The sequence below is a fragment of the Molothrus ater genome, chromosome 2 (genome assembly GCF_012460135.2).
Source record: "Molothrus ater isolate BHLD 08-10-18 breed brown headed cowbird chromosome 2, BPBGC_Mater_1.1, whole genome shotgun sequence".
Taxonomy (NCBI): domain Eukaryota; kingdom Metazoa; phylum Chordata; class Aves; order Passeriformes; family Icteridae; genus Molothrus; species Molothrus ater.
The window spans coordinates 82,144,365-82,170,981 of NC_050479.2; the positions used below are offsets into that span (position 1 = coordinate 82,144,365).

At 41.6% G+C, this 26,617-nt stretch overlaps 1 protein-coding gene across 1 annotated transcript in view; it reads left to right on the forward strand.

Moving 5' to 3' along the window:
- The window catches only part of ME3 (malic enzyme 3), a 117,714-nt gene that overhangs the window by 41,874 nt on the left and 49,223 nt on the right, over nt 1–26,617 (forward strand). The window contains exons 2-3 of the mRNA XM_036379156.2: nt 22,492–22,625; nt 23,967–24,116. Of these exons, the coding sequence (XP_036235049.1) occupies nt 22,492–22,625; nt 23,967–24,116 (284 nt within the window). The remainder of the gene's footprint in view (nt 1–22,491; nt 22,626–23,966; nt 24,117–26,617) is intronic.

The window sequence follows — 26,617 nt, forward strand, 5'->3', positions numbered from 1 at the left end:
ATAGCTCATGACTACAAAATTGGACATAGAACCTCATCCAGATGTATTTCCTACCCTGTGCCAACATGCAGTGTCATTATGTGGGCTATGTCAGCAGGACATTGGCAAGGAGAGAGGAGCTGGATTTGCCCATTGAAGCATTCAGCTGGGGAACAGCATGCACAGGAATTCACTTTCATTAAAGTAGCAAGTTCAGCTGGAAGCACAAGATGTGCAGAGGCTGCTTCTCTCTGTGGATTTATGTTGGCACTGTGAGAACAGCCTGAAATCAGAATGATGGAAATGCAGCATCCAAACCAGCAAATTCCTGCTCATTGGTTTTCACAACCTTTCTTGGTACGTCTGTACCACATAGGCAACATAGGGAGTACTTGCAACAACCAACCACCTTTTTAACTAAGAAGAAAATTGAAATCAGGTCAGAATTTCCTTTAAAGAACAAAATTACTATTTATGCTGGGTATGAAGCAATTTGGGTTTCACACAATAGAGAATAAGATGATGATTACAGTTTGCATTTTTCCCTCGCTCATTTCCAAAAAAAAAGACCAAGATGAATTGGGATTTATTTGGCAAATCTGACACCAATGCTTACTTCTTGACATTAAAGGGGGGAAAATAAGATGGAAAGTTCAGTCTCAGACAGAAAAGAAATGTCTAGGAATATAACCGTGATGCTAATAATTCCATGATGCCATTATGGTGTGTATAAGCTTTAGTACAGTCCAAGGAGCTTTAAACTTCTGAATACTGATTCAAACGTTCATATAGAGTGGATGGTGTGTCATAACCATAAATAACAGGGGTGAGGGAAGAGTCCTGGGGGTAGTTTTGAGACAAACTTGCTTTTAATGATACCCCTCAAAGTTTTGCCCTTAACTTCAGTCAGGTCAGATTTCGCCCTTTGGAAATGGTCCTCTCTGGAACAAGAAATGGACCAAGTTTTTATATAGGTGGATGGGGTTTGTCTTCAATTTCTGTGAATTTTCCAGGTTAGCTTTGGGAGTTAAGTTATGCAAGTAAATTAGAAGAAATGGAAAAAACGTGCATGTGGTTTTAGAAAAACATGTTGAATACATTAACACTGAATGAGAGCAGAGGGAATTCATAAAACGTTTTACATTCTACTAATTCCTGAGCTACACAACAGATGTAAGAGTAAACCAAGTGGCACTGGTGGAAAAAGCTTTTTGCAGAGTTCAGTGTACATCTGGCTACAGTTAAGGGATGTTTTTTAATACAAAATGAATACCCTGTTAAAATACACAGTCCTATAGGTTCGGCATTGGGAAGAGCCTGCATTAGTCAAGGGCACTATAAACAGAGATGCACGCTATTGGGGGAAATGTTCAATAACCACCATGTTGTAAGTGTTCAAATTGTTTTGACTCAGGATTGGAGAATTGCCCTGATGAGCTGCTCAGGATTCAGAAGGAAGAAGGACCCTGAGCTGTGGGGAATCTTCCCTCTTGACAGCTGCCTTCAGCTCTGATGTTGGTTGCAGGAGATTGCTGGCTTAGCTTAAGACATTCCTCCAGAGCCACAGGGCATCCCCAGTACTGCTGCTGCTGGTGGCGTTGCCCCTTTGGTAGGCTCCATGTAGAAGTGGATGTAGAGACCTGGAGCTTTTGGAAAGGGCAGATTCCTTGGCTAGGTTTTTGAAGGCTAGATATTAATTTCTGAAGTGCAAGACTTCATACCTTATGGGTGTTTTAAGGCTGATATAAGCTTTTCACATCAAAATGTTCAACCTGTTTTCATGGGACAGGAGTTGTGCACTCAGAGATATTGTCATTCCATTGTCTCTACTTCACCCCGTTCTGAGGTTTTGCTGTTTTTTGATGCAACTTTCTCCCTGTCTCCTATTTATAGCTAAGCTGTGGTTTAAGAAAGTCATAAATCGTTTGCCTCACTTTTTTTCTTTTTCAGAGGCAACAGGTATGACACCAGGAATGAGAAATTAGTGGGATAGGACCAGCTCTTAGTGATATGGAAGTTTCTTCTTCTTTGATAAAAGTTCAAATCAGCATTTCTCTGTGGTCTAAATAACAATATAGTACATACTGTGTATTCCTGCTGGGAGAAACATTTCTAGTGACAAGACCTCCTTGTCTTAGGAAAAAAACTGACTCAAAGACCGTATTTTACACCCTTCCTTCTATTCCAGTCTCTGCCAGCTTCAACCAAGTCCATGACATCTCTGTTCTTGAAGTCCCATCATCCTTTGCCATTTGTGGCTGTTTGCCTCTATTCATACATCTCTCATCACATTTTTATTTTCTGCTCACTAGAAGACTTCCTGGGGGAAGATCTCCTCCCATTTGTCCCTTTCTTTTCCCTTGACCTTAACCATAACTACAAGTGCAACTATCATCAGCTATGTGTGATGTACATTTTATATTTCTCCACATGCAAATCTCTTTCCAAACTGCAGTCCTTTCTCGACAAACTACAATTTAGCAATTTACAATTTATTTCAGATACAATTTTATCTGACCTTTCTTAAGGTTATCTGGCTATTAGCTCGTCCTTGTGTACCTAGGATGGTGAACTTGGTATTTCATTCCCTACCTTTTTGGATCACTGTAAGCTGCATCAGCCTCCATCCCAATGTAAGCAGGCACTCTGTGTCTCTAAAGGCTGTACTCAGTATATCTGCATGTTCTCAGTGTCTTTTTGCATAACATCTCCAGTGCATGGTCTTTCTTATGCTGAAATGTCATACAGCTGTCATTTCATGTCGGCTTTTAGAATCCTGTATCTGAATTAACCTGAAGTATTTTTGCTTTGTTTCTGGCTTTTCTGTGAGCTGCTGTTCTTTCTCCACTTTTCTGTAATGAATCTAACCAGTTTTTGTGGTCAGAGCAGTTCACAGGTGATTCTCATTGCATGGCTTCTTTTATTTATTGTCAGATGTTGACTCCTGATTCAAAGCACCCTGCAACATGAGCCTCTGTCATTCCTTTGTAATATTTTCTGCTTTCTCTCATTTTCTCCACATTAGAAAGAACTTCCTTTGAGTACCAACAAAGCTGAAACACTCAACCAACTTTTCAAAAAACTACTACCTGACCAAGTTAAGCTACTGATACAGAATCATAGAATTGTTTAAGTGAGAAAAAATCTTTAAGATCAAGTCCAGCTGTTAGCATGGCACTGCCAAGTTCATCACTAAACCATGTCCCTAAGCACCAGATCTCTCAAAATCATTGCTTATCTTGCAGGTACACATTTGTGCTCTGCTGTGTGCTTGGACCTGGAAGCTGGACTTCCTATGCTGCATTAGTCTATTTGGGCAGGATTTGCTCTGTTGGTACCACCTCCAAAACAACTGCTCTGGGTCTCATTAGCAGAGATGTCCCCCAAAGGTGCCATGGCAGTTCAAGGAGAGAAGGAAGTTTACGAAGTATTTGGTGGGTTCCATCTGCTTACCGCTAAGCCTGGCCTTTGAGTCTTTCTTTAACTTTTTGTCCAGTATAGAAACAATGACTTAATTCCTTTCCTGTTTTAGGGAAAGTGCTGTAAACCTTTAGCCTCTGACCTCCCTGAAGGGCTGTGCTGGCAGGAGCTTGCTTTGTGTGTGCTTCTCGGCCCTTCCTGTGAGGCTGAAACTAAACATCCATGTTTGACTGCACTTCTGCAGTCTGGAGAAACTTCCCTTTGATGCAGTAAAACTAAAATGTCATTTTGCACATGTCAGACATGGACCACAAAATTCAACTTGTGAACTTTGCATGGCAGCAATGCCAGAAAGCTGAAATGCCTTTGTGTTTGCAGTAAAATGTATATAGGAAGTGAGCTATTGGAAAAATTAGTTCATCTTTTAACTTCTTATTTACTACATGTCAGATTTGTAGGATCAGTGATGTATTCACAAAATATGTGAAAGAATGTAATAGGACTCAATACAAGGTCCCTGGTGAAGGAATATTACTAGGAGCCATCTGCACTCTTTGCTGTAGTGCCATCCCAAAATTTTTCTTTACAGCCTTCAGATGGGTGTGATCTAATGCTGCTACCGAATGGTTTTAGAAGGAAAACATCTCATACAGTGTCATTGTCTAGTTTTATTCTGCCCTTCCTGGCTCACCCAATTAATTCTGAGAGCAAGAGTTGCCTATTAGGTAGCTAATGATGCAGTAATTTATGCTGGTTACATACCTCCTGCAGCTGGTAATGCATCCCAATTACGTGAAGCAAGACAGAAATCTGGAGCATTTCTTCCTCAATCTTCCTTGCTTTTATAAACAACATGCTCTCTTTTCCTCTCTGCTGTATAGATCCATAGGGTCTGTTCAGTGTTGTCCCTCCAAGGAAGCACCCCTTGACTGTGTTATGCTATAGGATGATTGTCCTGCTTAGCCATGTCTGTCCTCAGCAGGCCTGGTGACTGCCAAAGCTGGCACTATGAGCTCCTCATTTGCTCGGCATGCCCAGCTGGGTGTCATGCAGCTCGATGGGAGTAGCCTGATTTTCTATGCAGACATTTCAATGGGGCCATAGGCAATAAATCGGTGTCCTATGGCGAGGGGTTTTTCTTCGTGTCACTCACAATAAGAATTCAGCCAAAGATCCTTTGTGTTTTACCTCCGAGACGAATGTCATCCTACACTAAAACCACTTGCACAGAGGATTACTTTAACATAACAAATATTTTTGAGCTGACTTACTGACTTGGCAGCGGGCGTGCTGAGAGCACTGCGAGGCTTGTGCTGAGGATGAAGCTCATCATGCTAATCAGTGCTGCTCCTCTGCTGTCTCCTGCCTCTCTGTACCAGTCGTGGCTTTGGGACAGAGCCCACCTTTCTTCATTGCTTTGTTTTGATCTCCTGTGTCTTTTTTTACAATGTGCTTTGGACCCTAAGGCTGTGATGCATGACAAGGGCTATTCTAATATGAATGTTTCTGAGGGTTTGTTCATGGTCCAGAACAAGACCTTTGCATTTATTTAAAAGAAATAGGCTGCTTTTCTTTCAGTCGGTCTGCAAGTTACAGTCCTCTCCTGGTACCTGGAGTGCATTGAGCTTGTGTGTCTGTGCTGCTGGTAAGCAAAGCTTGCAAGCATAGTTGTCAATACTTAATGCTGCCAGGCTGTTTCTGTGAGGTGCTGTGTCTCACCACAGTGGTTTTTTGGTTGTTGTTGTTTTGTTTTTTTTTTTAATAAGGAGATTTTATGTTGGTTAATTACTTAAACTGAAATGTTCTAAGGCTATAAATGATAGTGTTTCCACCTTATTTTCCAAGGAGTTTTACTGAGAAATGAATAATATGATACACCTCACATTTAGATAATAATGATGAAGGTGATAAGTTAAATGGTAAGAAAGCAGGCTTAGGAGTCCCAGTCTATAAAGAATTATGTGTGCACTTGACATTACATGTCAGAATGGAGGGAAAAAGCATGTCCAAAAGCCTCTGTAAAAACAGAAGGCCTTCATTCTGGTGTTTTGAAAAGAGTAAGTCAGAGAAGGAAGGATGTGCAGGTGAGTTTTCCATGGGACAGACGAAGTTAACAAAAATCCAAAGAACGTAGATTAAAAATGTAGCAGGATTTGGCAGTAGAGAGATGTTAAGGTCTCCTGAATACCCAGGACCCGTGGAGTACCAGACTTCTCCAGTTACACCTTTGCAAATACCTTCCCTGTAACATTCCCAATCCTAATGCTATGCTGCTCAACAACCTTTAGATCAGAACCCATGGACCCCATGTATGTGTATGGCAGGTACAGGCAGGCATCAGTCTCTCTTGGAGGCTGCAGGTGCTGCCAGACTCCATGGTGGAAACACTCTGGTCTGAGCCTGTGAGAGAGGAGGGAACCAAATCCAGAACTGCTAAGACGCAGTGTGATAAATTACTGTGTCTTTTCTTTATGCACTGGTGGAAGCACCCAGCTCTGGTTTCAGCTGAAATCTGGGGGCTTTTCCACAAACTTCATAGCACAGGACATGCTACAGAGGCAGCACATCAGGAGCTGAGCTGTGCTTTGTGTAAGGACAGACTGTAGGCAACAACCAGCACTGAAAGTCTGCCAAAGGCTTCTGAGCTCCCTGCCACGTGTCACAGAAGGAATCAAATACTGTTCATCCCAGAGCTTGGAGGTGGCACCCCTCTGTATTCTGACCATATGCACAGGTCCCTTTCCCTCTTCACCTGGAGGATCTCTCCTTCTGGAGTTGGTTCTGGTCTAAAGAAGGAGCAAAGGAAAAGCAGTGAAGCGGTGAAAAGGCATATTTGTATTGCCTCAGGTGTGGGCATGTCTGGATGAACTCCTGGTTTGACCTGAAGACTTCCTTTTTATTACTCTTCTTTTTTTAAGCAGCAGTAGGGAATTCCTCACCAGCTTGTTCTTGCAGTAGCCAGGCCAACAATGACAAGAATGTGGAAATCAACTAAGCAATTATATTCACAGTGGTGGTTAACAGCATCCCTTCATCTGAAACAAATCAGTTACAGTCCAGTGAAACCTGCTGTACCTACTGCCTGGACATAATAGAGCCCTTGTGCATTTTCAGAGTGTGCCAGACCACTTAAACAGGATCGATGAGAGGCAACAGGAGAGAAATGCTATGTTTTATTAACCAGAGACACGGAAAAATTGATATTCTTTTATTCAACCCTCTTCTACGCAGAGAATCTGCCATCATATTTATAAAGGCATTTCTCTAGGTGCTGCAAAATGTTGTAGGAATGAAGTCCAGGAGTATGACTTGAAATTAGCTGTGAACAAAAGCGATGGGCAATTGCCAAGGGAGGAAAAGTTATCTAACAGACTTGAAATTAGTGGTAGTTACTGTGATCTTGGTCACCTCTGAAAATCTGCATTATTTTTTGTACCATTGGTGTTTAATCTGTGAGCCCCAGGAGTTCATTAATTGCTTCTAAGCAAGTCTGTGAAGAGTGGTTAGGAACACAAGTGTGCAGCTGCTTAACAGCACTGTACAGACATTTCTAAAAGAACATTTGTATCTTGCTTGAAGATTATCAGAAACCTACAACTCAAACAATACTACAAAAATGCAGTGTGTTATGGTAGACAGAAACTTACAGGAGTCAGCCAGTGTGCAAGAGGCAGTTGGAAGGTATGCCCTAAGGTACACTCCCAGTAATGTGAGCCCTCATATACAACTAGAGAGAATTTGATCCTTGATGCTTCCCGACCTAAAGAATTGACTCCTCTCTCTCAGAGGTGAAAGATATTCATGGTCTTTGGCTGTGCACCATAGAAACTCTTTGTTTATGGTGCTTTTATTTTCTTTTTGTTGAAATTATTATTCAGTGACTTAGTGACTGTTAGCAGGTTTGGGAGGATGCTGCAGTGGGGTTTAGCAGTGTCCAGCCAGCAGCCATACAGTTAATGCAGCTAATGCCTGCTCTTGCTGAATTTGTTGTTTGAATTACTCTTTAGTCTGCACAATTATCTTGAAAGTGAAAACAAGCTGGTTCAGAGCAAATTGAACAACAGGATCCTAAATGGGAGGGCAGTGTGAACCAGAGTAGCAAATTTTCATGGATTAATGGCCAAATTGTTGTCTCATTAAAGTCCAATGGCAGAATTCCCGTAGGCTACAATAAGAGACAGGATTTGACCCTAAGAAAAGATTCCATTTGAAGCATTTGAGTGTCTCCCAAGAGCCAATTATTAAATCAGAGGCGCCGTAATAACTGAGCTCAAATTTATTTCAGGACCAGGAAACACAGTTGGGAGGTCAGTACATGCTCATCATGTCATTTCTATGGTGACTTCATTGCAGAACTCGGCACTGGGCTGTGTACAGGGCTGACAATGAGGCTGAGCTGAGAAAGAGCCTGAAAGAATCGCATTGTAACTGATGAAAAGAAGCTGTTTCCATCAGCCACGTTGTCAAGCAACTTGGCAAAGCACAAGCAAAAAAGGTCTCTTCTGGTGACTGACTTCCACCGTGTTCTTCTTCTTTCAGTGCCACCACTAGTCACCACCTGGCTCTGCTCCAGGCTCTAAAGAAAGCTCCAAGTAATCAAGTGTTTGCTGACAAAACCACACTAACAGAATATGACTGTCTCATCGGTACAATTTAATACCTGCATGTCATTATTTTCTCTTTCTCTAAACAAAAAACAAACAAACAAAAAAATCAATAGAAAAGATTCATTTACATGGCTCCATGTGAAAAATATGTTGTGTATTCACTTTTAACTTCTTTTTTTTCCTTTTGTTTGTGCATGGTTAAATAGAAGAAATCAACTGGTAGAAGCTTTCCCAAAATGCCATTTTACTTTCAGCACTTTTGTTAGGGACATTAACCTCCTACAGATTCTGGACTCATTTAAAAAATTATCAATACCATGCATGTACACATCCTTTTAATAAACTGAGATGTTCTGAGCCTTAGAAATTGCAGAGAAGGTCGCAAAATTAGAAGGTGAGGAACCTGGTTGTCCAACAAACTACAAATCTAGAAAAACTCACTTAGCCCCCTCAACAAAATGAATCCCTGTAGCAAAAGCAGCTCATGGGTTACAGCACTGTGGTGCAGAAACAGCATCCTGCTGGAGTAAATGATCTGGAGGGAAGTACTGGCTGTAACAAGAAGGAAACCTAATTTTGTATTTTGTCTTTATTTTCCTTAATGTTCTTTCTCCTCGGCTGGCAATGCTTATGCACATGTACAGTGTAAGCAAGTTCTTGTTGTAAGAAGACAGCCCCAGGACATTGTTTTTAGTTGAGCAGCCAGATAAGCTTGTCTAGATCCATTTATATGTATTCTCTTTTCCTTTCCCAGATGCCTTTATTGTAATTTTATATCAGGGCTATTTGGCAAGGTCTCTTTTAAATAAATTTTTATGGCTGCTTTTTTTCTTGTGCATGTGCGTGTTTGTGTCTGTGTGTGTGTGTGTATACCCAGCCTTGCAGGATAGCGTTATGAGAAAACCTAGTTAATAAAATAAATAAAATACAACCATTTGAGAATATGTTTTTTCTTGCTATCTTTCCAGTCAGACTTGTGGAAGTATTTAGACAGAGCTATTTTAAATCTCTGGGATCTGAAAACAATGAAAATTAGAGACATGTTTTATTAACATATCTTTGATAATCCAAGTAGGTATATTTATGCATCTACAAGTACCTAAATGCACCTGGAAAGTAGAACTCTGTTTTCACTAAGAAAATGAAATTTTGTTTTCATTTCGTTTTCATTTTGACTAAATGGATTTTATTTTTGATTCATATTCTTGGTAAAAGAATGGTGAAGGAAAAACCAGTTCTCCTTTATCGAATATAAGTTGATTTTCCATCTTTGTGGCTAGCCCAAATGGAGAGAAAATATCGTACCTGAAAGCTAAATTCAAATTCAAAGAACCTAAGTTGAGGGCATTTCAGAATAGCAGAAATTAAAATATTTATATTTGAAAGAATGCACTTCACTGGCATTTGTACCTGATACTGAATTTGGCTCTGTTGATTCTACATAAATTAAAAAGTATGAGATTTTCTTCTTAGACATGAAACTTAATAATGCAGCATTTCTTTTCTACAAAAGTTACATTTGTTTTAAAAACCTTATGTCTGTAAGATCACATAATTGTATAATATCTCTGTCTGGAAGTGACCCATAAGGACCACTGAGTCCTAGTCCCTGCTCCTCACAGGACCTTGCAGGTTTAGTATGATTAAACCTTGGTATGTCTTGCCATTGCATCAATTTCCACTTAAAGGAGGCTTTATTTTTTAAGAATAATGTAATAATTGTCGTTGCTTGCATTTATGTTTTTTTCTAGCAAAAAAATTCCAACGACTTAGTGTATCTGATCTGCTCTGGATTCAACATGAGTTTTGCTGTGGAGCCAGGGTTTTATCACTGGAGTCCAGTTTCTCTTAAGCTGGGAAGAAGGGCTAGGCTAAGGGTTAAGCCAAACTCTCTGGCTAAGGAACAAAAGAAGCTTATTCTACTTTGCTTTCTGTTTCTTTGCTTTCTGTACATCCAGGGTTTGATTTTGCCAGGCCTAAATGTCAGCTTCATCATTTCCACCCTAGCCTGCTGCTGAGTGAAGGCCTGCATTAGGCTCAGAACAAATCTGCAAGCTTTGGACAGAAGAGATGGCTTTCAGAAAAATTTTTAAATTTGTTCTAGCAGAAGGATTAACTCAAGTGCTTTTGTCTTTAGACAAGCAACTGCTCATCTTTAGACTTCATATCACTGATTTTCATCCTGGGACTCAGACACCCTCTTCCTTCCCTTGGGGAGACACCACCCTCCTTCCCTTGGAGACACCACCCTCCTTCCCTTGGGGAGTCCAGACTCCATCTCTGGTTAAGCTCTCTGTTGTGCTTTGAGTTTTTGAAGAGTTGAGTTGATAGGACTTTAGGAATAAAAGGTTGTTTCAAATTATTAGGGGTGTTGTTGCTGAAGGGAAAGGCTTTTGGTTATTTCCAGAAGGCCCCACGCAGGATCTTCTTGACATTCTCTGAAAACTTCTTCCAGAGCTAGATATCTTTGACAACATATATGAAGCTTGCACACAGTTTGCCTTGGGATGTGGTGTGTGCCCTGCCTCAGTGCACCAGACATTGCAGTGGTTCAGAGACCAAGCTCTAAGTCAAAATTCAATCTGTATTCAAGAGCTCGGTCCACTAAATCTTAGTATGGGTTGGAAGCAACTTGAGAGATTGATTTCTTTAAAAAGAGAGATTTAACATTGTTGACTGAAATAAAGTGTGTACACTTGAACAGAAGGCTGTGAACTCACAGCAGCCACTGTCCCAAAGGGAGCAGGTCACCAGTGTATGCCAGCAGGAGTGATTTTGTGATCTTAAAATAAATTGTGTACCAAGTTGCCTAACACAGCCTAGAGCAATAAATGTGTAGCAATTGTCTGTAGGATTATCTTTGGTTATTACTGACATATTTGTACACAGAATGCTATCATGAAAGTACTAACAAGTTACTAATAACTGTGAAAATAATCAACTTTTAGTGCAAGTTTTTTTTAATTGTGTGCCGAAGCAGCAGTCAGGTTCATCCTGCAGGTTTGGCACTAATGGTGTTCATTTCCTTAGCTTCTGGCACACGTACATCTGCTATCAGCTAGAAAAAACAAAAACCTTGCTTCAGGAAGTCATCAGAGGAAATACAATAAGTGTGTCAGTACTGCAGCCCAAACAAAATGTTCACTGACGTTCTTGCAAGCTCTGAGTGATACATCCTGGAAATAGCAAGAGCCACGAGATAATCTGGCATTCGTTATCATCTCTGCCACATAAGTTCTTTGCATTTTCTGTGAAAGAAAACCAGAAGAGAGAGGACAGAAGAAGCATTCTACATCTGTGTTGTAACAACACAGTAGAAACTGCTCTACTAGTGGAAATGCACTTGAGCTTGGAAATGCTCGTGTCCGAGTGACCGGGAACTCCCCTTGGGCTCTGGAAAGAGTCAGCTCCTGGGGCAGTGCTGACCCTGCTGGGGGAGCTGAAATATCCCACTGGCTTTCTCCTGGCCATTGTATACTACTAGACACCTGCACCAAAAATCGATTTCTCTGTTTGCCCACACCAGTATCAGGACTGGGATTCCATCTCTCTGGCTCATGGGCTTCTGTCCAGCCTATGGCTTTTATTCACTTGAGAGGCTGCTGATACAGTTGTATGCACATTTTCAATAATTGTTCAGCTGCTCAGCTTCAGGACTTCCCTCCAAAAGAATCCTTAGTTCATCAAAATCAGTGATGGATCAGTCAGTCAAAACTGCCAACCTCTCTTCTCCTGGGTTTGGAAGGGATGCTGCTGTGTGGCAGCAAGTCAGACACACTGCCAGAAAGTAAGTGATGTTGGTTAATGACTGACATGGAAAAGTCAGCACTTCTGTGTACTAGTGGGACAGAAGACAAAGCTTTTGTAAGCACACAGAAGACATTCCATATGGACACATACTCTGACAACCATGCTTTTAGTGTGAGGAGTAACAAAGCAGAGTGTGACTTGTTGGGTTTTGTTCAATGCTAAATGTAATGGTAACCTACAACTTCAGGAGTGTTCCCTAATTCCGATTTTACAGATAGTATGATAACTTCTTACATCTGAGTTTCAGGCCCAGGAGGAAGATGCTGGATATGATAAAACTCCATATAGCCATTGACAACTGCCAAAATCATGCTGATGGTGAATTGTAGCCTCGTTTTCCCCAGAACACAGACTCTTGGATTGGGTTGGAGGGGACCTTAAAGATCATCTAGTTCCAGCTCCCTCCCATGGGTTAGGATGTCACCCACTAGACCAGATTACTCAAATCTCTATTCAAAGTGGCCTTGAACATTTTCAGGGATGGGACATCCACAGCTTCTCTGGACAACCTCTTATAGTGTCTTACCACCCTCACAGGAAACTAATTTCTCCCTAGTATCTAATCTAAACCTGCCCTCTTTCATTTTAAAGCCATTCCCTCTTGTCCATCACTACATGCCCTTGTAAAAAATACTAATAGTACTCTAAAATAAGTCTTCTTTATGTCCAATCTAAACCTACTCTCTTTCAGTTTAAAACCACTAACCCTTCTTCTATCACAACAGGCCCTACTAAAAAGTCTGTCCCCATCCTTTCTATAAGTGCCCTTTTTATTTTTAAAGGTCAATATAAGGTCTCCATCCAACTTTTTGGTTCTCGCTATCCAGACCTTCATTTATTTCAAACACTGAGAACTTAAAAGTTATTTTACATTTGCTTTATTTTGATGTTGCTGCATTACTGTGATGCCAGACAGAGAAGAATTAAAACCTTGGTCTCAAACCTGAGTTTGAGGGGTCTATTCCTAAAAATATGCCGTGCCTACAGGTCTTTCATGGCAGGCCATGAGAAAAAGTCATGTCAGCGTATTTGCAGATTCTGGCTCTGCCCCCAATGCTTCCCACACTGCAACATTTCTTTTTAGCAGGGCAGCTGTTACTAAGTTGAAACCCCACTTTGAATAGCAGGTTTGGAGGTTTGATTGGTGTCTCCTGACTGAGGTGCATGAGTGTAATCAATCCTTTAACCATAATCTTTACCTGACCACCCATATATCAAATTATTTTGGGATAACACTTGTTTATTCAAAGAGCCTGGACTGTTTGTTACCTTTGCTGCCGTCACGCTTCTTCTTTGTGTCATTTAGCCAAATTGTTTTGGGTACAGAGGAATGGATGTTCTGCTGGAGGAAGGAAGCCACTGCTTTGGCCTCGAGGACAATACTTGTTTAAGCTAGGACAGGCTGGAGTAATTGAGAAGAGGTGGACAGGCAGCAGCCATGCCAACAATAATATTGTTTGCATTTCAAGCTATAGCATCTAATGGGACCAAGAACAGAACCAATTTATTTCGAAACTCATGTGAAGGTTTGCCAGAGGGGTGATTTACAGCTTCCTAGCAATAATGAGCAGTTCAGCTGTCTTGACCAACATGTGGTCACGCATGTTACAAACTGACATAAATATTTCATAACATCTTGCTGCAATTGCTGTCCCACAGAAATGTTTGTCAGACAGCTCAAGGAATCAAAAGGGGTTTAATCTTCAAATTTCATCTCCAAGTAATTTTGCATTCTCTTTTTTTTTTCATTCTGAACTTGGATAACTTATTTCATACTGTCCTTGATTAAAAACAGTTGGAAGAGGAGGATGGGAGTTTCATTTTTGAACTTTCTTTTTAAAAATCTCAGGAACTTTATTAGGTATTTGATTTACAGTTTATAGAGCAGTGTGTGCTTCTGAAACTTGAAGTGGTTAAGCTCAGTCTTGAGAAAGTGATAAGACTTAAAGCACTGGTATGAAATTAGTGGTATTTTGTCACCTGGAATATTTGGACATAGTGTACTCACACCATATAGAAACAATGGAACTGAAATTTTGAGGAGCAAAGAAAGTGGAAAATAAAAGGACTGTATAATTGGAAGAATATTTAGAGGTCCTGAAGAGGAAGTTTGATAGAAAGGATGTATCATTTTGCATTGTGTTTCTGTAGAATTGCAGCCCAGTTGCTTCGGTGTCAGGGCCAAGTGTGCCAAGTGCTGAGCATTCAACTGCCCAGGATTTAGCAACAGCTCACATCCAGTTGTCAGTAAACAAAGCAGGGAGAGTGCACACAGAGGTGATGAGAGCTGGAGACAGAGGGTCAGACTTCATGTATGTGAGCACTTCATGCATCTTCCTTTTTCCTCTGTGCATTAAAAGGAATAAAAATTTTGAAGTAAATTGCTCAGACAAGGAGGACAAGGGGATGGGTCATAGGGTAGTCATGACAGGCCAGCTACTCTCCTGGTGGTGCCAAAAGTAGTTTGGACAGTTAGAGGGCCCATGTGTGCTTAGGAAAAACATGTGCTTGGCAAAGAGACAGGCCCCTGAGGTCAGCATGGAGATCATTTGGGACTGGCTCGAAGCTGGATTGGAAAAGAACATGCATTGGGCTGTTTCTATATATGTACACACACACACGCGCACACACACATATTTGTGCATGTGCATATAAACCTTTAGCTACCTGTCAGTCTTATAAAGGGGTTTTGTGAAATGCAGCTGTAGAGATGCTGGAGTAAAGAGAGGAAAGCAGCTTGCTTAATGCCTTGAGAGACAAAACCACTGGAGGGTTGAATCTCTGGAAGGCTGAGAAGTGGGAAGAAAAATCTCAGCATGGCACAGAGCACAGCTAAATTCTAAGGTGAGCTGCCAAATGAAGACTGCACAAAGATCTCCAAAGGGAAGCTGGACATCCTTGATTGCTGTATGCCTCTGGCGTGTTCCAGTGCCAATGGGCACTGCACTGGGGGATGGTTTCTCTGTTGAGCCCCAGCACAAGCTGCCTGGGTTGAAGTCCATCAGTGACCTTGCCACGCAGGACTGCAGAAGCAGCAAGAGAAAAACAAAAGTTGTGCAAATTACTCAAATAGGAAATGGAGGCTCACACAGATTTCCTTTGGGGTGCTCTGTGTTTACCTGCATGTTTATTGCCTTCGAGTGGTGGCTGTATCATTAAATGAGAGCTCAGGGTGTCTTTTCTAGTGTGTTTGTTTTACTAAGATGGCAAATTTCTTAGTTAGAGCCTTGTCTGTTTCTCTTGTTCCTGATTTTTAAAAGACAACATTGCCTTTCTCTAGAATCCTTTATCTGAGAGCGTATCTGAATGTTTTGTAAACATCTCAAATGTTCTGAAGCCGACATGTGTTAGATCTCCTTGCACAGCTATCAAAATCATGGTTCAGGAGCCAAGCCTGCTTCTCCTGGATTAGACAAGGATGTGCAAAGAGCATCTGGTAATGCTCAAGAAGCTGCTGCTATGGTTCCTTTCTACAGAGCTTTGATAGAAGCAGCATGTGAAGGAGGACAGTGACAAGGACATAGGAATGCTACAGCAGAGAAAACATCTCCGGTACAGTCAGTAACAAAACTACTCTTGCTTTCATTCGGATTCAGCTTCCATCCAAGCTGTTTTTTTGTGAAACAGCTAATTTTATGACTGAAACAATGTTTTTCAGTGTTGTTTAACAGAATACAGCATCAGAAATCATCCATGAATTGTAATCCAGCTGCAGCCTGTGTTTGGAGCAGCCCCATTTGCTGGGGTGGCAGTAGCAAAAGAGATACAAATTGCAGAGAGGCTCCCACGCTCCAGACCTACAGCATGGTGCAGTTTGTGTGCAAGCAGTAAGTGCACAAGTCTCATTTTATGTGATTTACTCAAAAGGGACTTCAAAAGGAAGTTAGTGCTCTCAGTAGCACCAGACACAAATTGTATGCAACCACAACTCACATGGTCAGCTGTGTGTACAATTGGAGAAGTTTCCCAACATTGTAAAACTGGCTTTTAAAACTATTTTCTTGATGTTTTGGACCACATTTAAACCTTAGAATTGCCTTGATCTTTCTTCTCAGACATAGTTGCTCTTTCAAATTGATGGTGATGGCTGGTTTTCACAGGCTTGGGAAAGCAAGCATTGTCATTTGTGCTGCATTCTTCCTGTCTAGTGGCAACATTATGTTTGGGAGAAAAGTGTGTCTCCAGCATCACAGTAACTGAAATATTTGGGTTAGTGCTTGGCAAACTGCCTGCAGAAACTGATTTTACCCTGCCCCCTTTCCTCATGAAAATAAATAATAGATTTCCCCTTAGCTGAGACATGGGCATCTGGACTATGAGATATTTCTATCCTGGACTAGCTTGTTTCACTCACTAATTGGCATGAAAAGCTGTGACAGTTGTAGGTGTAAAACTGATGTGGAATTATTTAGGGAATAAAGTCGGGGAGGCACCAGGGAGTCTTCCTTTGCTTTGGATTTAGGAGGGGCAATCCACCAGAATCTGTGTGCCAGGATTACATGAGATACTTTTGGTAAGGAACTGAGAATTTGGGGTTTGCCTTAGGGTTCTTCCCAATAGCTTGGCAGTAGCCCAAAACCTCACATCCTCATTGCTGCTTACTCCATCAGGCCACCCTTGTCTGCAGTATTTTGCTACACATGAGAGGGAAACCAACAAGTGCTTCATAATTTAAGTTGATCCAGGCAGGAATAGTCTTCTACTTGGTTGTTTGCATGCACGATGTGTCCCCCACCATTTGGGATTCTGTAGTGCTCTATTGCTCTTCGTAATTTCTCAGGATTTCTCTGGGGTTTTTCTTCCCCATGCCATCACATTTTTCTGTATATGGCAGTCTTGTTCTCCCTGAAGTGATTTTACTTTTCTCCTTTACCAAAAGACACTGAAGCTTGTATGTAGACACGTCATGCATATAAACACATTTGTGAATCAAGTCAAAATCAAAAGACTTATCTATCCCTCCACAGAGCCAAAGAAATACACCCATTACCTTGGCTAGAACTTTGTGAGGATCTTAACATTACTTTTGTGGGAAGAAGCAAGGGTGCCAAAGAAGCTGTTCTTTGGGGAATTTTGTGTCATTCATCTTTTAAAAATCTGTTTTTCTCAATGCAACAGAAACTTATTTGCAGACAAAACACATTAAGTCTATAGCAAATAGATTCATTTATTTTTTTGATATGGAGGACAAATTGCTGCCCTGGAGCTGATAAACTGCAGGAAATCATAATGAGGTCTCTACTAACTTTGGTATAGAGCTATACCACTGCAATCTGAAATCACAGTTCAGGGCTTGAGGAGTTTAGCACTGCAGTTCTTCCTATGGATTAATGAAGAAATCCCTGAAGACATTTGTCTTATGAGTTTTATTTATTGAAGAAAATCTCCTGCAACACGTGGAAACAGCACAGCTTTTCTGCTTTTTGCCTGGGACCCTGGCACATCTTGCAGCAGGAGTGTCCTCATCAGGAAAGTGGTTACTTCTGTGAGATTAAACTGTGCAGGATGAGATCCCTCTGGCACAGGGGCTTTGTCATCTTCCAGTTCTGCTCAGTTGTGCAGTGGTTTAAATCAAAAGTCACTGAGAAGAATAATAGAAATGTAATCCAGTGAAAAAAAGTTACTTGCACAAAACAAAAGAGTTACTGGTAAAATCTCATTAATAGTAGGGACAACGTACGTTGTAATTGAATTAGAGGACCCCATTAAAGATGGTTCCCCAGGAACTAAAATGAACAGAAAGTTGAGTTGCTTAATTACCTTTGTCTTGGAGTTTTTAATAGTGTTCCCAGGCTCTGTGGGAGAGGAAGGAGAAACAATATGAAAGGATTAGAAATCCAGTATTATATCATTTTGTGACAAAGGGGATGGCTGAGAGTGAGGAATTTTTCAACCAGTGACTTCAAACTCAGAAAGAGGAATAGGCGCTGTGAGAAGAGTTTGTAAATCACAGTCAACAAAAGGTTTGCCCAGCAATAACTGCTGAGAAGACACAGAGGGGATTCTTCTTTCCAGGTTTCAGAGATGTCTTCCCCATACCCCAAAGCATCACAGGTTTGGGTTTTTCCTAAGCTTAAGAGCATAAACACATCTAAGTTAAAGGTAATATGAAGCTACAAGACTTTTAAAAGGAGAAAAGAAAGAATTGCCACTCTGATGTCCCTCCCTCACTCCTTTTTTTGCACATATTTTCAATACAGCTTTTCCCAGAGTGGAGTTCAGTGCCTGTCAGTCCCTCCACACCAGGAAGAGAAGCTTGAGTAGCTGAGAAGGAACACTGTGAAGAAGATTATCAAGTCAGTTGGAGTCAAGGAGGTCACTGTAGGATCTGATCTCTCTAGAAAAATCTTTCTCCATGTAGAAAATGGATGTTGCTCTCTGCTCCCCAGCCCATGTGCAATCTCAGTGGAGATTAGTTTAGCTTCTGATGCTGTCCCCTTATGGAAGGAACTTTTGCTTGCAGATAGTCAAAGCACATCCCTACCATAAAACTGGACAGGTGCAAAACACATTATGAAAATATATGGAAAACATATTACAGGAAAAAAAATCTATATAGAATAAACTTGTTGAGTTCCCTGACTATTAGGTCTTCCTTAGCCTGGCTGCTAACATACTAGTTGTAAAGGAGAAATAGATTAACTGCACCTGCTCTTGCAGCTTGCAGTGGTGATCCCTGTGTGTCGGTATTTCCCCAGTGTGCCCTTCCAGCACTCTGCTCTAGTCAAACTAGGAAGTTCCCAGTTGCAGGGACTGTTGCCAAAGGGTTGGAGATGTTCACTTGTTTACTCAGCTCAAAGATTGCCAAAGCAGCTTTCACTTGCATGGATGAAGGATGTGGTCCCAAAGGTTTCCTGAGAGCTGCAGCTGGGGTCCCACTATCACAGAGGGCAATGGCCTGGGACAATATAAACTGCATGAACCCCTTGGATTGGCCATCCAAGAAGTCCCACAGCCCTCCCTGTGCTGTGGCTGCTCATTGCTCTCTAGAGCCCTGGGATATGGATAGATGCAATAAGCCAAAGCTTTGCTCAAAAAAAATGCTCAGGAGCTGGAGATTATCTGAGTTACACTGGACTCTGGATGTTCTACACTAGGTAAAGAGTAATTCAGCCCTTGATTAGGCAACCATTACATTAAAAGTAGTTTTCTGATATCATAGGAACTATCATTTGTGTCTTTATTCCCACCTACAGAAGGCTGATCTATAACGAGTAAATGATAAACACAAGCCTTGCCAGCATCCCCCCTGCTTGTATCCAGCCCTGAGTGAAACACCCCCTTCTCACTGCTATAAAGTGCAGGTAGTGATAAAACTAATCATTATCTCTGAATTGGCTTCACCCTTCAGTTTACAAAATAAGTGGCTTTTATGGGATTGAACTGCACAGAGGGACCTGCCACGTAACAGACTTGGTGCTGTCAGCAGTAAGAAAACAGAAGCATTTGAGGGTATTTGCAGCAAGCCTTTTTCAGAACAAAACCCCTCACTTAGCCTCCATGTAGCGTGAAGCCTTGTGGGCAGCTGATATTTTTGCCTTTGTTTTTGGTTAGTGACATAGCATCTGCCCTCTCCATGCCAACTCATTTCCAATACATTTAAAATTGAATTGCAGCACCTGGCTTAGCTTTGCAAGGTTGTGGCCCATCATCTAATCATTAGACCTTTCAAGACCAGAAAAAGAGAGGTACAATGTGGCTTTCAGGCAGTCTTAAAAAAAAAAAAAAAGTCTAAAAGCTTTAATCTTAAACATAGCAATACCTCAGTGAATTTGAGCTTTTGATCTGGGGCAGAATGTGTTTCCAGATTCATTTCACGCTGTGCTGTTTCAGTGAATATAACCACCTCACCATGGGGTCCTACTCCTAGGCCCTCACAGAAACTTCAGAAAGCAGCCTTAATGTTAGAGCTGGCAATTTCTATACCACTCTCAACCCTGCCACAGAGGCACTGGATGATGGACCAGCTCTGTACTGAAAAGTGTTTTGGAGATTTAACTGGTTGTGAAAGCAGCAGGTTCCTCATCACACGTGTTGGCAATTGCTTCAGTATGAAGATGCTTATACTGGTATAGCTCATTCAGATAAATGCAGAGCTGCAGTAAAGGCAATGAGTTAGAGATATTGTGTGTCACTATTGCCATACTTAGCCTTGGACTATTAACAGCACAACTGTGATTGTGTTTAAACAGCTTGGGCAGTTGGAGCAGTTTGAGCTGCTCCTGGTCTTGTGGAATGGTTGGAGATGTCATTTAGGCAGAGCTCAAGCCAGAAAACAAGAAAGGGTTACTGTAGTGGCCATTCAGGCTGTTGTTTCTGTAAGGCATCATGGTATTATTTTGAATAGAAATGAACTGCAATGCAGAAAGTTTTTCTTCTATTGGATGTGTGATCATTTGATGAAATACTAAAACATCTCACTGTTTTACTGTGTGGAAAATCACTGAAAGGACTTTATTTCCTATTGAAAAATTACCACAAGAAGATCTTCAGTGGTTGGATGCAGAAATGGCTAGGATACCGTGTTTCTGCCTATTCTACCCTTTTCAGAGGAGTAACCACTGCTGGTTTACTGTGTTTGCTTGCTTCATTTCTGTTCTAGGGTATGAGCAGGGGGCAGGTCTGAACCCTGATTGGCCAATCTTTGATGTGACTTTCTCTAGACAAGCAAGTCGAGTATTTACTGACAAATATTTCTGTCTCATTATCTGTCTTCCATGTGCAAAGGTCACAGGAAGTAAATGGTTAGAAATAGTATTCTTTTTTACCCATTCATTGTAGATAAACTTTGACATTCACAGTAGCTGTATTTTCCCTGATGAGGTCTAATATTGGCAATGTAAAGCCAAATATTGATGCCAAGCTGATGTCCAGTGTTGATCTTAGTCTAGTACTTCAAAAGTCTCCAGCCTGGAGAATGCAGATGATTACAAGTTTTCTGATGAGAACTTATTGCCTCTTTTTTAATTCAGAAATGATGACTTACAAAAACTCAAACTTTATCTTGTGGGAATGTACCAGTTCTGCTAGGAAACTCATTTGGGGGAAAGTTTCTCTTGTCCAGGAAGGAAATTTGGATCAGAAATGTCAGTCTTCTCAGCAGAAACAGACATGTCCTGGGTACAACATTCAATCATGACCATGGAGGCCTCAATGCTGTTTCTGGGCTTGGCAGCAGAATCCTGGCCTTCTGCCTCCCAGGCAACTGCTGACCCCTCATCTGCTGGCTGGAAGAGGAACAGTTGCTCTCTGCTATGCTCTTACAGCAAAGATTTTTGAAAATACATGACTCTATCCTGTTTCAGAGCAGAAAAAAGTCCTGTGAGAATGCTTGTAAGATAAAGATTGTTTTCAGCTATTCTGGAGGCTGAATAACTTTTCTAAAATATATGAAGACTTTTTTTTTCCTTTTAATTTGTGCTAGTGCACATTTTACTAATGAAAGGAGTGTCACAGCATGTATGTACAAAGCATGGATCTGGCAAACAGGAAAATTAGTTTAGTCCTTCCCTCTGTCCTGGCACAAGTTCCGTGGCATTGCTGATAGTTTTACAAACATTTTTGCCAGCATCTGCACCACTTTCAGGTTAGGTGGGAGTGTTGATCTAATGGAGGCAGGAAGGCTCTGCAGAGGGATCTGCACTGGCTGAATTGATGGGCCAAGGCAAATTGTATGAAGTTCAACAAAGTGAAGTGCTGGGTTCTGCAAGGCCAATGGCATCCTGGCCTGGATCAGCACTGGTGTGGCCAGCAGGACCAGAGCAGTGACTGTGCCCTGTGCTTGGCACTGGTGAGGCCACACCTCGAATCCTATGTTCAGTTCTGGGTCCTTCACTACCAAAAAGACATTGAGGGGCTGGAGCGTGTCCAGAGAAGGGCAATGGAGCTGGGAAGGGTTTGGAGCACAAAACTGATGAGGAGCAGCTGAGGAAGCTGGGGGTGTTTATCCTAGAGAAAAGGAGGCTCAGGGGCCTTGTTCTCTCTATAACCACCTAAAGATGGTTGTAGCCAGGTCAGTCTCTTCTCCCGGGTAACAAGTGATAGATAGGATGAGAGGAGACAGTGTCAAATTGCACCAATAAGGTTTTGTATTGTGTATTAGAAAAGATTTCTTCATGTAAAGTGTCATCAAGCATTGGAACAGGCTGCCCAGGGAAGTGGTGGAGTCACCATACCTGAAGGTATTTAAAAGCCATGTAGATGTGCTTATGGACATAATTTAGAGGTGGACTTGGCAGTGCTGGGTCAACAGTTGAACTTGATTAAGTTTGAAGTCTTTTCCAACTTAAATGATTTCATGATTCTACACGTTATGTGATTTGTAAAGGAGTATGACTGCTGTGCTTCCAGGAAGGCCATGGAAACTAGTAGGCATGAGCTAATGAAGTAACATAAAAAGAGTATGAAGTGAAAGAAACACTAAGAATAGGTGTAAAAACACTATATAAATAAACCAAATTCAGATGGCAAAAGAGTGTGAGTCATTAAAGCATTACTGGTGTTGGACAGCTAATCCAAGCTGCAGGTCTGGGTGGTCCAGACCCCACACTCCCTGTGGGGCAGGACTGCCTCCAGGCCCACAGGGGCTGCATGCTGTTGCTTGCTTTCTTCTTGGATATCCTAGTTGGTAGTCCATATTATGCCATTTGCATGTGCCTTCCTTTTTTCTTCCCAGGGAATGGCTTTTACACTTAAAGAAAGGCTACAGCTGGGAATTCATGGCCTCCTTCCTCCTTGCTTCCTGAGCCAAGATGTTCAACTCCTTCGTGTGATGAAAAACCTTGAAAAGCAATCGAATGATCTAGACAAGTATGTCAAAAACATCTTATTTCCTCTCCCTTCCCCCTTTACTTTTCTCTTCTTTAAAGCCTTGAGAAAAAATTGTGGACTCTGCTTCAATGTACATGTTTCCCTCTGAGTCACTTTTTTCAAGCTCTCCATACTCTCCAGCAGCAGAATCATAGAGTAGTTCAGGTTTAAAGGGACCTTAAAAATTATCTATGCCCAAACCCTCTGCCATGGGCAGGGTCACCTTCCACTTGACCAGGTTGCTCAAACCCTATTCAATCTGGTCTTGAACAGGGCTGGGACAGGGCTGGGACATCCATAGCTTCTCTGGGCAACTCGTGCCAGTGCCTCACCATGCTGACACTCAAAAATTTCTTCCTAATATCTAATCTAAACCTGCCCTCTTTCAGTTTGAAGCCATTCCCTCTTGTCCTATCAATACATGACCCTGTAAAAAGTCCTTCTATAGCTTTTATTTGAGCCCTGTTTAGATACTGGAAGTTGCTAGATGTCCCCAGCACTGTCCCTTCTCCAGGCTGAACAATGCCAACTCTCTCAGCTTGTCTTCATAGGAGAGGTGCTCCAGCCCTCTGATTATCTTCCTGACCCTCCTCTGGACCTGTTCCAATAGGTCCACTGATGTTACTTTTTTTTACCACTCCATTACTGAAGAGTTCTGGTGTACTTTGGCAACAAGAAAGAAGCAGGGCACTGAAAGTAGAGTGAACACATGTAGTTCATGTACCTCTCTGTATGCTCCCAATACATTCACTAAAACACTGGATGGAAGAACAGAAAAAAACTGACAGTGTGTCAGGAAAAAATAAAAAGAAAACAGAAGCAATATTGTATTGGCTAATCTTTCTGAGTTTTCATTGCATCCAGTATTGTTCATCACGGTTACTGATGGAAAATGCTATTTGATTCCTGCTGTGAGGACAGTAGGGTTTGCATCTCCATCTCTCTCAGCTGGCATTGATCTGAGGACTGAGGCAGTAGGACTCTTACCCTGTAGACCAATTACACTGGCTTTTCTATGTCACAAACATCTATGTTGATCTTGAAAATTCTATATTGATAGCTGTGTATGATGCCTTTTGATGCAAACTTCAAAAATCTAAGGTTGTGCATGGGTGTAATGTCCAGCCCTTCTGAGTCATTGTGAGCTGTCACTGAGGGTAGTGGAGGTGACCAGGCCCTCTGGGAAGTTTTGCTCCAAGTACCTGCTCATGTACCAGTAGCACAAGGGAGTGTCAGGGCTTGGGAGAACTGAGTGCATACTGAATGAGCCAATGACTGCTTTTTGTGAAACTGTGAACTACCATAAATACTGATATATAACTTGTTTTTATTACTTTAAAGGTATATTATTCTTATGACATTGCAAGACAGGAATGAGAAGCTTTTCTACCGACTGCTGACTTCTGATATCGAGAAATTCATGCCCATAGTTTACACCCCAACAGTTGGCCTGGCTTGTCAGCAGTATGGTTTGGCTTTCAGGAGACCACGGTGAGTGAAGAGACTGCATTTGCAATTTTTTCATTTCATGTGAATGTTTCTTTTGTGTGGACACCATCTTTATGTGGGTGGCCCAAAACATCTAAAACTCAATCCCTCATCAAAAAGCGAACCAGCCAGCAGCTTCGTGTGTGTACATTTGATGATGAGTTGGGGAGTCGAGAATAGCGCTGACTTCTCCCTATAAACAATGAACAGAGTGGTTTTGTTCTCACACAGTGCTGTACAGTCCCCAAACAGCTTGCTGAACTTAGGGCTGCACCCCTCCCCATCTGCTGTCTCAGGAGCACCGAGTGCCCTCTGCAATGCTGTTTGAGTAATTGTTGGGTTTTGGATACATTGTGCTGATTTTGAACTTTTGTATGCACTTCCACAAACTACCCCACTAGAATCATCTTCGTAGATGATGCTCTGCATCAGTGCCTCCCTCTCTGCTCAGAACAGTCACTGTATAAATTCATGCAACATTAAGCACTCTGTACCATGTTGGAAGACCCCATTCTGCATAATTCTTTTTAATGATTAATGCTTAGATAAATCCCTTGTTAGCTTTTTGAAGTACATTTTAACCTAGCCTGAAAATTCAATGGTATGGTTCAGTCTTCTTTGTAGGCTTTTAAATTTTTTGGTCCTTGAAATGTACCAGTAGTCAGATGAACATTTAAGCTTTTGAAATAGAAATTTGCAAAGTAAAGGAATGGAATAATACCATTTTCAAAGCATTTCACAGGCATGAGGTTTGACTGCAGTTTCAGCTTAGGGTAGTGCTACAGATGGGGCAAGTTCTACTGAGTCTAGGTCACGGGGGGTCCCTGAGGCACACCTCAAAGATGTAAGGGCTGTGTAGACAAGATAATTAATAACATTTTAGGTATAAGATTATCTTGGCAAACATGCTTGCTTCCCTCTTGTGATGAAAATTCCCAATAAAGCCAGTGTATTCCTTCATATGAGCTGCTCCTCATGACTGCTTTTTGGCTTCTGTCTGCACCAGGTAATTGTGTTCTGGGCCTTGATGTGCAACTTGTGGATCTGCTGGGCTGTGGAAAAGTCATTCATCTATCCAAGCCTTGATCTTATCCCCTCCTCCTCCTCAGTGTGTATGAGGAAGCCAGAGAGGGATCTGCACTTTATATAGGGGGAGGACACTAACTTCTTCTGGGCATGAGTTAAAGGTAGCAGAGATAAGACAGCCCAGATTGTGTTTCCAGGTGTTGAGCTGTGAGCGCTGTCAGGCAGAGAAGAGCACGCTGATGGTTCTCAGCTAATCAATATTAATGCAGCAGCTGCTGATTCTCAGGTAATCAATATTCATGCAGCAATTGCTGCTGTACACCCACTGTGTCTTTGCCTCCTGGCTGTCTTTACCTTGCAATAAGTTAAAACAATATTTGGGAGCTTTGCTTCTTTTATTTTCCATCCATTGTTATCTTCAGGAAAGCAGGGATGTCTTTCCACATGCTGAGCTCTTTCTGCAGTTGTTTCTGTTGGAGAATTCCCCTTCCTGTAGCTCCTGTCTTTCTCATGGTTTAAATCCACATTATTTTACTAATGTGATAGGAATGTCTGTTCTCATAGTCCAGCAGTTTTGCTGCTAAATTTGGGCTGGGTCTTTTCTGGATTCCAGCCTATGGCTTCTTCAGGAAAGAGCAAATGACCATGTCCTTGGTACACTGGATTTCCTGTGGTGGGGAGTTTGTTTCCCTGAAGATACAGAATGAATTCCAGCCTAGCTTCAGATTTGGATGTAATCAAGGTTGTTTTAGCAGACTAATGTTTTTATTGTGAAAATAAAAGAGCTGTTATATCATGTAAAATGATGAGACTAAAATGAGAAGTGTATATATGTGCTATTTTTTTCAATCTGACTCTTACTGTCTTGGAGGATATATTTTCTGTCCTGGAGCATATTATGTACATTAGGAGTTGGCCGGCAAAACACATCGTTCAAGGTTGGATGCCAATACTTCTGCTATAATCTCCATTTTAAAGCCCCATATTGTGCTCCAACAGGGGTGGATGTGCCCACATAGCACAGCTTATTCTGCAGTCTCCTTTGGATGCAGTTAGCTTCTTCCCCATGCTAGGATCTTTCTCAGCCCCATTAGTGCTGGGCTTTATATTTGAAGGCTAAGCCTGGAAGGATCACAGTGCATGTAACTTGCTTACAAAGCAGCTCCTGTACAACAGCATCTAAAAACAGTCCCAAGATGTCCAGCAGCGCTCCTCTCAGAATCATTTATCAGAGCACATTTATCTATGTTTACATGCCCGCAGGTTTTGTTTGTCAGATACCATTGTTGTAATTGCAGGACTCAATGCCTCTTTTCCCTTTCTTAGCCTTTATATACAAACCTTAAAGGGTAAAGCTCTCTAACCTGCACTTTTATGGGGCCAGTGGACAGAGTTCTCCTTCCAGGTCAGGGCTCCAGCATATACTCCCTGCTAGCAGATCAGTCTGCTCCAAATGGAATAGGACACCTGGTGTTCCT